Source organism: Mobula hypostoma, chromosome 2, assembly GCF_963921235.1.
Source record: "Mobula hypostoma chromosome 2, sMobHyp1.1, whole genome shotgun sequence".
Classification (NCBI taxonomy): domain Eukaryota; kingdom Metazoa; phylum Chordata; class Chondrichthyes; order Myliobatiformes; family Myliobatidae; genus Mobula; species Mobula hypostoma.
The window spans coordinates 210,086,022-210,101,409 of NC_086098.1; the positions used below are offsets into that span (position 1 = coordinate 210,086,022).

The 15,388-nt window shown below is 37.5% G+C and overlaps 2 protein-coding genes across 3 annotated transcripts in view; one reads left to right on the plus strand and one right to left on the minus strand.

Moving 5' to 3' along the window:
• The window catches only part of LOC134342844 (uncharacterized), a 71,511-nt gene that overhangs the window by 49,651 nt on the left and 6,472 nt on the right, over positions 1-15,388 (plus strand). The window lies entirely within an intron of this gene.
• The window catches only part of adnpb (activity-dependent neuroprotector homeobox b), a 37,960-nt gene continuing 24,081 nt past the window's right edge, over positions 1,510-15,388 (minus strand). Inside the window, exons 2-5 of the mRNA XM_063041465.1 lie at positions 14,180-14,226; positions 11,793-11,905; positions 7,389-7,481; positions 1,510-6,262 (exon numbers count right to left, since the gene is read on the minus strand). Of these exons, the coding sequence (XP_062897535.1) occupies positions 2,579-6,262; positions 7,389-7,481; positions 11,793-11,900 (3,885 nt within the window). The 5' untranslated portion in view covers positions 11,901-11,905; positions 14,180-14,226 and the 3' untranslated portion in view covers positions 1,510-2,578. The remainder of the gene's footprint in view (positions 6,263-7,388; positions 7,482-11,792; positions 11,906-14,179; positions 14,227-15,388) is intronic.

Consider the following 15,388-nt stretch of genomic DNA (forward strand, 5'->3'; position numbering starts at 1 on the left):
ATTTCAGAAACACTGCTTCCTCAATCATATATTTAGTGCACATTCAAGCCTCTCAAGCCCATGATGATTCTTTGCAATTAGACCTATTCCTTGATGCTTCAAAAAAATCTGGAACTGCAATTTTTGAGTCAGAAGACAATATGTTAGCAATTGAGCTTAAAGAGACTTTGATACTAGCAATTATACCGATTCTATCCCCCAAAGCAGTCAGCCAACATTAAACATTCTAAATAGCATTGCTCGTGATTAGAAAATGAAGTTTACAAATGTATTATCAGAACATACAGAAAACCCCACAAAATACAGCACTTAAGTTTTTTTTTAACAACTAATATACTACGTGTCCTGCATAACAACACGACTCAATGCACTGTGACACATAAAATGAATGTCACCAAGTGCACGAGAATTAGGACAACTTACAAGTGTAAATCTTCAGCCATTTAAATCTGTAAATATGCACTGTAATCACATTTTGAACTTCACTTTCTTACTAAATTGTTTATAAAGAGAGAAACCCCCATATTATCAGTTTGGAAGTAGTCCCAAAAACCAACATATCCATCAAGTGCAGACTACATTTACATTTTTTTCAGAAATATAATCTTTAAGCCTTGACTACTGACCTAGCAACTTCAGTTTTCAATACTGTAGCTGGGAATTTAAATTCCTATGGTTAGACAAATCTTTCTGAATTACTAATGAGATTGAAACCAAACCCATTTAGGTAAAGAAAATAGCCTAAGAAGAAATTTAGACCAATACCCATACAGCTAGCTCACCAAGCTATGCAGCTCAAGGACAGATAAGTATGAGCAGTAAATGCTACCATTACAGCAGTACACATCTTTACCAGGAATAACATTAGTCCATAAATAAGTAAGGTTGCTTAATTTCTGAATTTTGTCAGGATTCTTCAAACTTTCCCTTGCAAAAACTTATTCATAAACAAGAATAGTTCGGCCAAAAAACAATCTGGTTTCTGTTAAATTGAAAGGGTTATCTGAAATTAAATAGCTTTTACAGTTTCAATAACATGGAATAAAGATGCAGTTCAACATCTTAGTAGAACCTGAAAAAAGTGGAATCCAGATTCCTAATCTGACTTGAGTTAAGGTGTTATCTTCAGAACTGAAGTACAAATTAATGCATTAACATTTATCCATGCATGTAATCCAACTTCAATGGAGATTTACATAGCCACTGGATTACTGAATCATTACAACTAATTAGTCATGAAGAAACTACACAAACAATTAAAGCTCACAGCATACTCTGAATGCACAAACACTAAATTTATAAAACATAACCAAGGTGCAGCAGTAATTCAAGGTGCACCCTGACCAAAAACAAAAAGTAGTAATTTCTGCCTAATATTTATAGCTTCAAAATGATTCAAGAATGATTACAAAACATATCTATTAGTGAACTTACAAAACAGCCTGTATTTAAGTTTTAAGTTTAAAATATTGTTGAATTTCATTAAATGGTCTTTATGAAACTCATATAGGGACTGCATTTTATTTAAAACTGTCCACTATGTCAAGTACATAATGTAAAAATGCATGTAAATATCATACACAATAGAGTACGATAAAGCATTTTATTTTCCATAAGTGTAAATGAAAAGTACAAAGGAAAATAAAGATCACAAAAATGAAATTTACTACACAGACACTATTACATAGATGATACAATGTATACAAACACCATAATGGTGTTTTTATCCCTAACATATAACCTTGAAATAGGCAAAAGTAGGCATTTCTAAATATTTGCCATGTTTTACCCAATTCACCATGTGCGCTGATCCAAACACAAATCAGTCAAATCAGCATATTATGAATTTCATTCCTAATTCTGTAAGTAATTTAGGCTGAAGGGAGACTTTAAAAATGCATTAACATTTGAAATGCCAGTAACCATCAATATTGGAGCAAAGGATACATTAAACAGCAATTTGCCATATTACAGTAAGGCCAGTTATTATGTTCAGTAAGCTACTGGCCAAATGCTACCAAAGTTGTATAAGGATATGTGCAATAAAAACTAGTTTTATAATAATGTTGACAGACACTACAGCACAACCTCCTTCAAGCAGTTATCAAGTGAACTAAATGCTGCATTTATTTGACAGCAGGGGCACTAAAAAAAGGTGAATCATACAGTAAATCTAGAACAAGTACACAAGACCTATACGATAAGCTTCACTTAGAATGGCTCTAAAACTGTAGAAATATACATTCCAGCTACGCAGACTGAGTAAATGAATATAACAAACTTAAAGGTCTTATTGAAATCTATAGTACAGTACACTGTTAACCAGTAAGTACATGTTGGCCTTTCACTACCATAGGTAAATGAGAAAACATTTAGAAAGTAAATTACAATGCCACTTTTGTACAACTGTAGAGCAACCTGAGGGCAAAATGCAACAAAACCAGTTGCATTTTACTGCCCCCCAACCCCCATCTGTAATTCTGTACCTTTGAATAGTCCTTCAGATTTTATACACTGGCTTTTTTCATTTTCAGATACTGCACACAATTCACAGCAAAGCTCCATAATAAGTCAAACTTTATGCAGGTTGACTACTTAACCCAACACCTGATGAAGATCCACAAACAGGTTCTGCCACATTATCAGAAAGACCATCATTTGACTGATCGAGGAGCTGATCAAGCTCCTCACCTTCACTATCTGCTGTGTTACCTTGCCATTCTAACAATGGATTAGACAAACTTTCATTTTCTGGCGAAACATTTTTCCACTCGGGCCGTTCTTTGGCCCACTTTTCTCCTTCATTTTGGAACTGTGCTCCACTCCATTCACGTGGCCCCCCTCCCCAATTTTGCTCATCATTTTCCAATGCAGCTTTTGTTTCAGAGGTCCGAGGGGGCTCCTCCTCCTCTTCACTTTGGGATACATCATCTGTCCATGGTCGTTTGATCCAAAATTCTTGCTTCAACTCAGATGAAACATCTTCTTGATCAGATGCTTGTGGAGATACAAGTCCATCCTCAGCTGGTGAACCAGCTTCTTTGCATTCAGAAAGATCCTCTGAATCTTCACTTTCTGATTCCTTATCTTTTGATTCAGAAGATTGTTCAGGATACTCTTCATCCATATTTGAAACATCATCCTTCAACCCCAATGATACATTTTCTGTAAATGCAGGCTTTCGAAATTCGTTATTTAAATCTTCAGGAACCATTTCAGAAGTTTCTTCCCTACTCTGCAAACCACTCATTTCACTTGATGACAAATCTTCACCACCACAAGTATTTGAAGCATTTTCCTCCATATTGTCTGGACTCATATTTGAAGGGCTTGCTTCTGCCATCTCAGCACTCATATTAGATGGGCTCTCCTCTACCATCTCGGCACTCATACTTGAAGGGCTCTTCTCCACCATCTGGGAACTCAAATCCAAAGCACTTCCCTCCACCATATCAGAACTTACATTTGAAGGACTCTCTGCCACCATCTCAGAACTCATATTTGAAGGGCTTTCTTCTACCATCTCAGTGCTCTTGATTGAAGGACTTTCCTCCACCATCTGAGCACTCAAATCCAATGGTGTACCCTCCACCACTGCAGAGCTGGTGTTTGAAGGTCTTTCATCCACCTGAGTGCTCAAGTCTAAAGCATTGCCCTCCAGGTTTTCTGAACGCTGGTTCACAGCTTTTCCTTTCATCTTTCCCAAGTTTGGATTAGAATTTTCCTCCATCTGGGAGCTCAAATCTAAAATAGTTCCCTCCACTTTTTCAGACCCCAGACTTAAACCTCTTCTCCCCTTCTCCAGTTTCTGATTTACTTTTTCCATGCTTGGCTTTAAAGTAGCAGGTTCCTTACCATCTATTTCTTTGTTATTTAGCATATTCCAAGTAGGCCCAAAGTCCATGTTATGCTTTACTTTTCGCATCTCCATCATGTTAAATCCAAGCAGTACCTTGGGCCTGAACTTCTCACAATCTCGAACACATTTCTTCCTCTTATTGCTGAAGTGGGAAGCAATATCCGATTTCCATAACCATAAGCCAGCTGCCAACTTTTCAATTTCTCTTCTGCTTGGATAAGGTTGCTTGTTAAAATAGTTTGTGAGGAACATTTTTCTGGCCTCATAGGACTCATCCTCATACCCCTTGGGATCGATAGCTAAAACTACAGGCTCCTCTGGTTTATCCTCTCCCAAGGTAAAGCTCTGAACAGCTTCCTCACCATCCAATTTCCTTTTTTTCATTAAAGCAAAGTCCCCATATTCATACTCATATTCTCGCTTCATAGGCATTACACTTGGTGAATGAGTTACCTTAGCATGAGCAAGACTTCGATCCTGACCATTTTGTGCTTTTCCAACACCTCTACAGTGCACCAAATGCAATGTTATGGTAGAGGCTGTCATGTTACTTGTGTAGACTCCCAAACAATGAATGCATTTATAGGTAAGCTTTTTTTCCACTGGATGAATTGTTTGTATCACTTGATGTCGTTCCCTCAAGTGGTGTGCCAAAGCATCAGATATTGGACCCTTCAAAATAGAGAAGCACAAGGGACAAAGGGTTTTGCCAACATCATTTTTATAGGGTAATTGAGTTTGAGAAATAGAATTCAAATCTGGCTTTATTTTAGATTTCACTTGTGGTTTTGGCTGCTGCAGCTGCCCTTCTGGCTTTCTAAAAGCCAAGTTCTGATTCTGGGATCGATAATTTGTATTCTCCACAGAGGCACTCTCAGAGGTACTGTATGTAGTAACATGGAGCTGTATATTACTGCGACTACCTTTCTGTGTAGACAAATCAAAAGTTAATGTTGATTCAGTCTTGGGTCCCACTTCTTCATCAATATGAAGGATTCTTACATGTTCAGCCATCTTTTCAACATCATTGAAAGTGGACCGGCAATAAGGACACGAGAGTCCATGTATAAGCATATGGTTAAGCAGCGTTTCACTAGGTAAATAACGGTTACAGTAGAGACATTTGCTTGTGAAGCTATTGATCTTCTGAATGTAATTAGCTACTGCCTGGATCTTTTCAGCTTTATGCTCCTTCTCAAAGTGTATGCTATATACACTTTCTGGGAAAAGCTCATTACACATTGTACAAATCTTCCACTTCTGAGCAGCAGACCCAGCTAATGCAGGACTCTGACTAGCAGAATTACTCAAGCCTGTTGGTGAAGCTAATGACTTCACCGCTGAAGTAGATAATCCTTGCATCCTTTGTGCTTGAGAAATACTGAACTGTGACTGTTTCATTGATAATTGACTGGATCCACTGTTCCCAGTCAAGCTACCCGCTTGAACATTATATTGCATCTGAGATGGTCGCCTCTGTTCACCAGCACCAACTCCATATTGACGCCCATTGCCACCAGAGATTAATTGTTTTACCGTCTGTGATCGCTGCTGAAGAGGAACTGGTAAACCACCTGGCAGTGGGAGCCTCATTTGTTGACCCAAAGGATAGTTATGTGCCATTGATGAAACAGCATATTTTGGTGGCAGACGACCACTACCTGACATAAGATTAACAGCAGAATTCTGTGCGTTTTTGGACATGGATACGCGATTCATATTCTGCTGCATTGAAGTTTTCACACTCTGATAATTTCCAGCAGTTAAAGCCTTGTCATGTGGTTTTGGTGCTATCAGCATCAAAGGTTTTGATCTTGGAACAACCACATTTGTATGCCCTATCATTGCTGTTACTTGGTATCCTATTCGTTCATGGTCTTCAATAACATGCTGAACCAAGGCTTCATAAGTTTTGGGTATGAAGAGACAACGTTTACAGTGCACAGTCCCATCCTCTCTTCCGTTAGTGGCAGAAAACGTTCCATTCACTGACTTGTCTCCTGTTCTTGCCACATAAGGAGCTGCCACATGCTGAAAATGTTCTCTGTAAATATGTTTCCGGACAACATCATAAAGCGGATCTCGGTAAGTACACTTCTTACAGTAATAAACTGCTTGTTCCACGCTATCAGCATGTTTCAGTTTAAGATTGCTATCCTGCTTTGACTTTTCATGGTGTGCATTCTTGCCTCCACTAGGTACTTTCCAGAGAGGGACATGAAATATCTTGATATGAGTTTCCAGGGTCTTTCTGTCAGCATTGTAGGGGCAATAAGGGCAATTAATAAGTATTTTGTTTTCAAAATCTTCACTATGAACATTTCTGAAGTGGCTTTTGTAGGCAGAAAAAAATTTGGATGCAAATGGACAAGCGCTGCAACAAAATGGCTTTGTACGATAATCCTGAAAATGAAAAAAAAAAGGATAATTGTTCAGCTATTTTGCAATAAAAAGCAATCTAAGCTTACCCATGAAGTAAATATAAATATAACAGTAGGGTATTGTATAATTTATCCGATATTATGCATATGACAAGTTTTATTTTGAAATGTAATGCCAGAATCTACTCTGAATCAATTATGTAGCATTCTATTCAGCCATGGCATAGTTTTAGTAACTACACTAGTAGTAACACACTAATTTCAAATTTACAAGCTGGCTGATAGTCCAGTTAATGAGAAGGCTGGAGGCACCTGAACAAATTTATCAACTGCATTTAATCACAATTCATATCTAGAGAGGAATCAATATTGATTTGTAACTATGTTGCATTCTTGAATTATAGCCTGAGCATTTCTCTACACAAATGTACAATAATTTTCATCCAAAATACTTCACCTTTTGGTTAATCAAAGTGTTTTATCGATCTTGAGTGTTAATTCATTGCATGAAAAAACTAACAGCTCATATGATAGTTCATTACACCAAATGCTATTACACCAAATTTAGACTGCTTGTTTTGGAAACTAAATTTAGGAGAGAAAAAAAAATTTTCACTCCACCTTTTCAATAATCTCTTACTTTACCACAAAATGGCTCCCATAATTTTAATTTCATACAGTATATAGGCATCCGTTAGTCTCACGAGACCATGGATTTTCGCATTGGAAAGTTTCCAGGGTGCAGGCCTGGGCAAGGTCATATGGAAGACCAGCAGTTGTCCACGCTGCAAGCCTCCCCTCTCCACGCCACCGATGTTGTCCAAGGGAAGGGCATTAGGACCCATTCAGCTTGGCACCTGTGTCATCGCAGAGCAATGTGTGGTTAAGTGCCTTGCTCAAGGACACACACGCTGCCTCAGCCAAGGCTGAACTAGCAACCTTCAAATCACTAGACGAACGCCTTAACCACTTGGCCACGCACCAACACCATACAGTATACCAGCCAGCATAAATAAATGAAATCTTTAATCACAGTGGATTTACCAACTTACATTTGCCAAATCATCAAGAACAAGTATTTCCTGTTACAATGTAGTAAAAAAGCTCTTCCTGATAATTAGATATAACCTTTTTGAAATCAAACAAACCTGTAGTTTTGTAGAAGAAGGGTCCCAAAGTGAGACATCATCCCATGTAGTGTTCTTTAGATAAAAGTCATTTGGTTCAAACTGCTTGAAATCCTGTAAGAACATTTTTTGTTGCATATGAAAAATTAAGAGTAATACTAGCATTCAATATATTAATCATAAAAAGTTCTGAAACTTCCTAAAAAACCTTTTCTCCCTTTTCAACATAAGTAGTTTCAATCACAAATCACTTAGAACTAAGCAGCAAAGTGATACGTTATTAAGTGTATAAAACCTTCAGTAGCTTTTTCCAATAATAGGATGTTCAATGCAGAATCATTCAATTACTTTAACATCAGAAGTGATTATTTAAACAAACAGAGCACTACTGGCAATTCCATTCTCTGGCAAATTGTGTTCCCTCTGGTGTCAATCTTATACACTAAGCAAAACCCTGTGTGTTTTTTTTTCATAACTTTTATGAGCACTAAGTACCAGATCATAACTACCCACTTTGCAAAAGACAATTTTACTTCTACCCCCTCACACAAGTAGATAACTGGCCTCAACTGTAAATTCTTTAATTTTTCAGGTATTTGTCTAAAACCTTGAAAACCTTGTTTCACTGACAGCCAGGGTATCCACCTAAAAGGTGACATCTAAATAGAGTGAACATGGAGAGGAGGTTACCTATAGTCAGGGGTGGGGGGGGTGGGAAGAGAAGAGTCTCGGTCTAGAGGGCACAGCCTCAGAACACAGGACGCCCTTTTGGAACACAGATGAGGAGGAACTTCTTTAGTGAAGAGGGTGGTGAATCTGTGGAATTCATTGCTACATACAGCTATGCAGTGTAAATCACTGGGCATACTTAAATTGGAGGTTGATAGGTTCTTGATTAGTAAGGGTGTCAAAGGTTATGGGTAGAAGGCAGGATAACAGAGTTGAGAGGGATAATAAATCAGCCACGATGGAATGGCAGACAGACTCAATGGGCTGAATAGCCCATTTTTGCTCATAGGTCTTATTTCTACAAATTATCTTAACCAGTTATCTTATAAAGGATCCTATTATACCTACTGACCAAATTATAAATCTGTAATACTTCGGCTTTGAGGCACCTGCTGGTGAGCCATTACTTTCTACCTTTTAAATCACCTTCTACTTGCCCTATTAAAAATAATGTTTTTACACATCTTCAAATTTCTTTCCAACCTCCTTTGCCCTAAGGAGAGCATCTTAACTTCAACAGCTAATATACCTCATGCCTGGAACTAATCCAATTTTTTTTAAATAGACATTGTCTTGGACTTTCAATATCCTTCCTAAACTCTTGTGCTAAAAATAGGATGCAACCTCTAGTTGGACCAAACCAGTATCTTACACAGGGTCACCATACAACCTGTAGGATCTTATACAACTTCCCTGCTTTTGTCTTCTTTGCCATAAGCTTCACTAACCACTCCCTCAATATGCCAAGCCACTTACAATTGCGTATTCATTCAAGAACTCTGTCATTTGGTATATATTGTCTCATTCTTTCTGCTAAACCATAGTGCTTCGTTCTATTAAATTTCATGTGCCATCTCCGTGTTCTGACCACATATCTTTTTGCAGGCTGTATCTGTCCCCCTCACAATTTAATGTAATGCCAAGTTCTGCACTATTTGAAATTTTATCTGGATATCCACTCCCAACTCATTTATGTCAAAAAAAAACTAATTCCCACATCAACATTTGGTAATTATCCTCCTATTCATGTTCTATATCTACTGTCCATTATCCTCTATTCTGAAAAACAGCTATTTACTCATACTTTACCTTTAAGCTAATTTCCTAACAAGGCTATCACTGACCCTTTAATTCCATGGGCATTGATCACGTTATCTAGCCTTTTATATGGGCTATCAAACAGGTTAGTCAAACACAATATAACTTCAATAAATTCATTATGGTGCTCTTCATTAAATTCAACCTTTTCCAAAAGTCTTAATTGAAAATCCCTGATTGCAAGTTTTAAGACAGTCATAGTTAAACTGACACAGAAGTAAAGAAGTAAAGGTCATTGAGGGGGCAGCCAAGGGCAGTGCTATGTTGAGAGAGTGGTTAAAGTAAGATATACCTTAGTGCATATACAAAACCAATTAGGAAGGAGATTAAGATTAGCTTCTTATTCTAGGCTCAAGACAAATTCTGTTTTGCAGTGTTTTTCGTGGTACATCACGGAAACTCTTAAATTAAAGCAGGAAAAATGATCTTATCAAATGACCAAATTTAAATACCTTCACAATGTATCAGATTCATAAGTATTCTATTTATCCTGGTTCAGACTCAATTAGCTTTAACAAATATTAAGACGTTAAAAAGACAAACCAATGTCAAAAACAAGCTACATTCTTCTGAAAATATTGTATTACAGATTGTGAATAATCTGAGATGAAAATGAAATATGCTGGTTATAACTTCAGCAGGTCAGGGAGTATTTGCAAAACTGAGCAGTTGGCATTTCAGGTAAAGGGGAGCTCACAGAAATTTACCAACACCCCAATTAAAAATCTACAGAAACTATGTTCTAATAATGTGTTTCCCAACCCCCAAAGCCAAAATTAACAAACACAAAAGTTAATGCACGTGCCCATTGATTTAGTTTAGGAAGGCAAGAATACTATTCTACCTAAAAGAATATAAATTATCGACAAATGACATCACAGAACAGAGAAAACCTCCAGGCACATTATATTATGCTAGTATCAAGTATAACCTAATCTAGAAGAGTTTCTTCTGAACTTGCATCACAGAAGGATGCCTGACAGCTGTGACTGAATGCCATCAGTTCATACAAAGCAAAATCAAGCAACATAAAATGATAGAATTTCACTCCCATATGAGCTCAATGTTTTTTCTGCTTGCTTTGACTAACAGGTGTGGAGGCACCTTCATAAACCCCACACAGCCCCCGATGACCCTGTGATTTCAGTCTCTGAGGCTGATTTGAGAGTATCCTTCAGGAAGGTGAACCCACAGAATGCATCTGGCATAGATAGTGTACCTGGCTAAATACTGAAGATCTGTGTGACTCAAGTGGCCAGCGTGCTTACTGACTTCCAGTAAATTATCAAAGCACATATACATCACCACATATAACCCTAAAATTCATTTTCTTGAGGGCACACTCAATAAATCTATAGCACAATAACCATAACAGAACCAATGAAAGATCTCTTCAACTTGAGTGGACAACCAGACTGCAAAAGACAACAAACTGTGCAAACACAAAAAGAAATAAATAAACAACAAATATCAAGAACACAAGATAAAGAATTCTTACAAGTGTCTGTTGGTTGTGGGAACATTTTAGTGATGGGCAAGTGAAAGTATCCCTTTTGGTTCAAGAGCTTGATGGTTCAGGGGTAGTAACTATTCCTAAACCTGGTGGTGTGAGTCCTGAGGCTCCTGTACCTTTTTCCCGATGGCATCAACAAGAAGAAAGCATCTCTTACTTTGACAATCCCGCAGCCCACTTGCTTCAAGCAGCCATCAATCGTACCAGAGCCCAAGAAGAATGTGGTAATCTGCCTCCACAGCTCTTGTCCAATAACACTTAAATTAATTATGATAAAGTGCCCTGAGTTGCTGGTGATGAAGCACATCAACTCCAGGCGAAGGAGTGACTTAGAACCGCTCTAACTTGAGTACAATCATAACAGGTACTACAGCAGATGCCATTTCATTGGCCTTTCACTCAGTTCTGGAACACCTGAACAATGAAGATGCATACATCAGAATGCTCTTCATTGACTACAGCTCAGCATTCAGCACTAATCGATCCCTTAACACTAATCACTTAACTCCAAGATGTGGGTGGAACTGGATCCGCAATTTCCTCAGTTGTAGATTCTTAGCCAACATCTCTTCCACAATCGCTATCAGCACAGGTGCACCATGAGGCTATATGCTTAGTCCCCTACTTGCCTCACTGTATACCCATGACTGTGTAGCTAAGTACAGCTCCAATACTATATGTAAGTTTGCTGATGGCACCACTGTTGGTGGAAGAATCAAAGGAGGCAACAACTTGGCATTTTTTTGCACCATTTGTCTTCTTTCACAAATAGGGTGTTTGTCAGTCTTTATATATAAATTCTATTGTACTTCTTTATTTTCCTGTAAATGCCTGCAAGAAAATGAATCTCAAGACAGTAAAGTCATATGTACTTTGATAATGAAATTAGTTAAGAGTATCATTAATCATGTCAGGTTAACTATCTTCCCACATCAGCTTACCTTCTGCATCTTGGGAGAGTGAATTTTAGATTATTGTATACTTACAATACATTTCAAGAAGCTAACAAAAGGATAGTTTAAACAAGATGCAATGAGATTTCAATCCATCCAGTTCACCCCTTCCAAAAATTAATTTTTACTTACCTCTATATGATCTTTACAATAGTCCAATCCAATATCTGTAAGGATCTTTTTCACCGTTTTACGAGCTTTTCTTAGATTTGCAAGGTTGTTAACAGGAAGCTGGTACATAGTTTCTGTTCAAACCAAAAAGAGCAGAAGTAAACCCTGACGGGAGTATTTTCCAGATACCATTAAGTATGATATGACTTACCCAGGACATTCTTAATCATTAAGCAAACCCAAGTAAGCTACCAAAAGAATGAAGGTAACATACATCAAAGTTGCTGGTGAACGCAGCAGGCCAAGCAGCATCTATAGGAAGAGGCGCAGTCGACGTTTCAGGCCGAGACCCTTCGTCAGGACTATTCCTTCAGTTAGTCCTGACGAAGGGTCTCGGCCTGAAACGTCGACTGCGCCTCTTCCTATAGATGCTGCTTGGCCTGCTGCGTTCACCAGCAACTTTGATGTATGTTGTTTGAATTTCCAGCATCTGCAGAATTCCTGTTGTTTGCGTTTAAAAGAATGAAGGTAATATGTTTGTTTATCCTCATTTGCTTTCTCTGCTGTGCATAATTTCTTTAAATTCTTAAAATCCCATTCCACCAACTATTTTCAAAATTTCAAAGAATTAACATCATCTCATAAGTTGTCAGCTCACTCCACCTGCACACTGATCAAACTCAGCTGAATAAAGGCCAGGAATAAAAAATTGAACAACACTGATGAATTCTGACAGGGTGGAATTAAATGGAAACGAACCCAGCTATGACACCACTATGGCATGAATGCAATTTACATTTTTGGGAACTTCTGATATGTTGTGAAACACAATACTGAAAGAACTCCATGCCTGCAATGACTTTTTCATCTCAGTTACACTGCTGGAATGTAGTTCTAAGCAGAGGCACTGTGTCTGTCAAGAAAAAAAGCAGGAAACTTATCACTGTTCTGTTTTTCTTATACATTGCAAAGGTGGCTCACAGTATTTTCACCACAGAATTGAAAGCAAAATTGCACACAATTGTTCTGTGATGCAGAAAGGACCAAGTGCATCAAACAACAGCTGCTTATGATTCAAGTTGCAGAAATATACGATAGAGGGATATTCTGTAGTTCTGCCTGATAGAAGTGCACTTCATGGTCTAAACAGCTTTTTCCTGCTTCATGCTCCTTATGTGCCCTTTTGATAATGCTATCTTTATAAAAAAAGAACACCTCATATCATAAAACTAAATAGAATCACAATGTAGTTTTTAAAAAGAATTTTAGCTTCTGGAATAGTTAAAGGTAAATCAGTAATTGTGGGCATCATGAAAGTTAAAGGCTAGAATTAATCATGCTGTGCTTTCAACTAACTTAGCTAAAAATCTATAAAGGAACACAAATTTCTAGCCAAACACACATTTAAATATTAACTCAAGCAACACACATAAAAGTTGCTGGTGAACGCAGCAGGCCAGGCAGCATCTCTAGGAAGAGGTGCAGTTGACCCTTCGTCCTGACGAAGGGTCTCGGCCTGAAACGTCGACTGCACCTCTTCCTAGAGATGCTGCCTGGCCTGCTGCGTTCACCAGCAACTTTTATGTGTTGCTTGAATTTCCAGCATCTGCAGAATTCCTGTTGTTTGCGTTTTTAAATATTAACTACTTATTTCTGTTTGGTTAAGTCACAGAATATAACGGGAAGTAAAACCTGGTAACATTTGCACATTCTAAAAAAATTACAATTCATTTTAGGATTTCCCTCAACACACTTACAAACAACTTGCAACCTTATTCTAAATACAAGCCTCAAGGACAAAGAAATTGAAGCAATACACGCTTAAATTATTTGCAAGTGTGTCCCACTTAACCTTTCATAAGGCTTTGAGATTTAAAAATGAAGGTTCAGTACTGATGCCTAGTCAATGTTCAAATCTTTTGAGATTAATCAGCAAAGCAATGAAACATAGCACAAAAATATTGCATCAAATGTTAGTTTCTTAGGCTACATGAAGCCTAAGCACTGGTGAGGCCCATAAATCAAATACACAATAAAAAAAGAGAGCACCTTAAATTGATTAGGAAACAGAATAACTGACTAACAATACTAAAAAAAAATTAGAGAAATTAATTTTGAGAACTCTTTTTAAAAAAAGAGCACATCTTTTCATACAACAGAATCACCAAGTTAGCAGAAAGGTTTAAAAAGTAGTTAAGGATCTGAAGGTACTTAGGCCTAATATTACAAAGCTGTTAGTAAGGCCACACCTGGAATACTGTGCACAATTTTGATCCCCTTACCTAAATACAGTACCAGTAGATGTAGTACTTAATGCTTCAAGTGGAGGATATTTTATTAAATGTCATATACCTGGATCAGCAAAAGGTTTAAGTTAATACTCCAATTTGTTAAATAAAACATCTCACCTGAACTTTTGTCCCCAGATTTAACAGCTTATTGATGAAGTGGATCTCTGTAGAAAATAAAACACAACTTTAGATTATTAAAACAAAAAAAAGCACAAACTGAGAAACAAACTAATCCACTGTACAAAAATGTATAAGAATGAAATGCATAACGTATCATTAAAATGGGCACATGGAACTAATTTGAGACATTGTTATTGGCCAATTGGTACAGTTACAAGAGGTGCTTCACAATAAACATTTTTGGTGCACTCATTAGGTAGTTAAGATTGTACACCTGATATTTTAAAAATTATGTAAAATAGGGAATGGATGTATTCTCCAAAGTTACTCAAGGCCATGATGAAAATATATTCATCAAAGGTTATCAGATGGAGATAAAGGAATTCTAAAATTTTGTCAATTATACTCAATAATGCTTCTTGGGAATGTGCTTGAAATTTTATCCATGTACTTTTATAGAAGAGTTTTATTTAATCCAATAGTAAGATTCAGGACCAAACCAAGACTAGCTCTTGCTTTGCTAAAGCTTCACCATTGCAATGAGAAGGTGTCCAGTTCACACCATGGCTCTAGGACTGTTCCTTTTAACCATTTTTTTTCACTTTAGGATCTGGCTTTGGGTGATTGATACACAGCATCACACGAACATAGAAAGTAACTAATAACTAATCACTTTAATGTTTTTTCTACAATCGGTGTGGATATGATTAAGACAACAGATATTTTGATACTGGAGATGGGCCTGGAAACCTACTCACATATTCAGGTTTTGGTTTTCCTATTTGGTAGAGAAATACTGCCTCTATCTGGAGAAATCAGCAAATGAGGCACACTACTCAAGGCAACATTACATGCAGCTGGCTAGCATCTCAGCAAGGACACAAGGCCTTAGCCACCAACTGAACGACGATTAATAACTGACTAATCTACTTGGCAGAGTTACATGAGGCAAGGGATCTTTTTGATCTACTTTGCTCACACAGGGCAGCAATCAGGGTTATTAGCATGTTTTTGGATGCACTACAACTCCCAGTGGGGACTAGAATTTTAACCAGCAGCTCAAAGTAACGCTGAGACATTTCGATAAGCGGAGTGATATTGTCTAAACTAGCAACAAACTTGGACATCTATGCAGATAATCTTATATCAGTTAAACACTAATCAACAACAATTGGGCAGCCCCTAATTTTTGTTGCTGCAAATTCT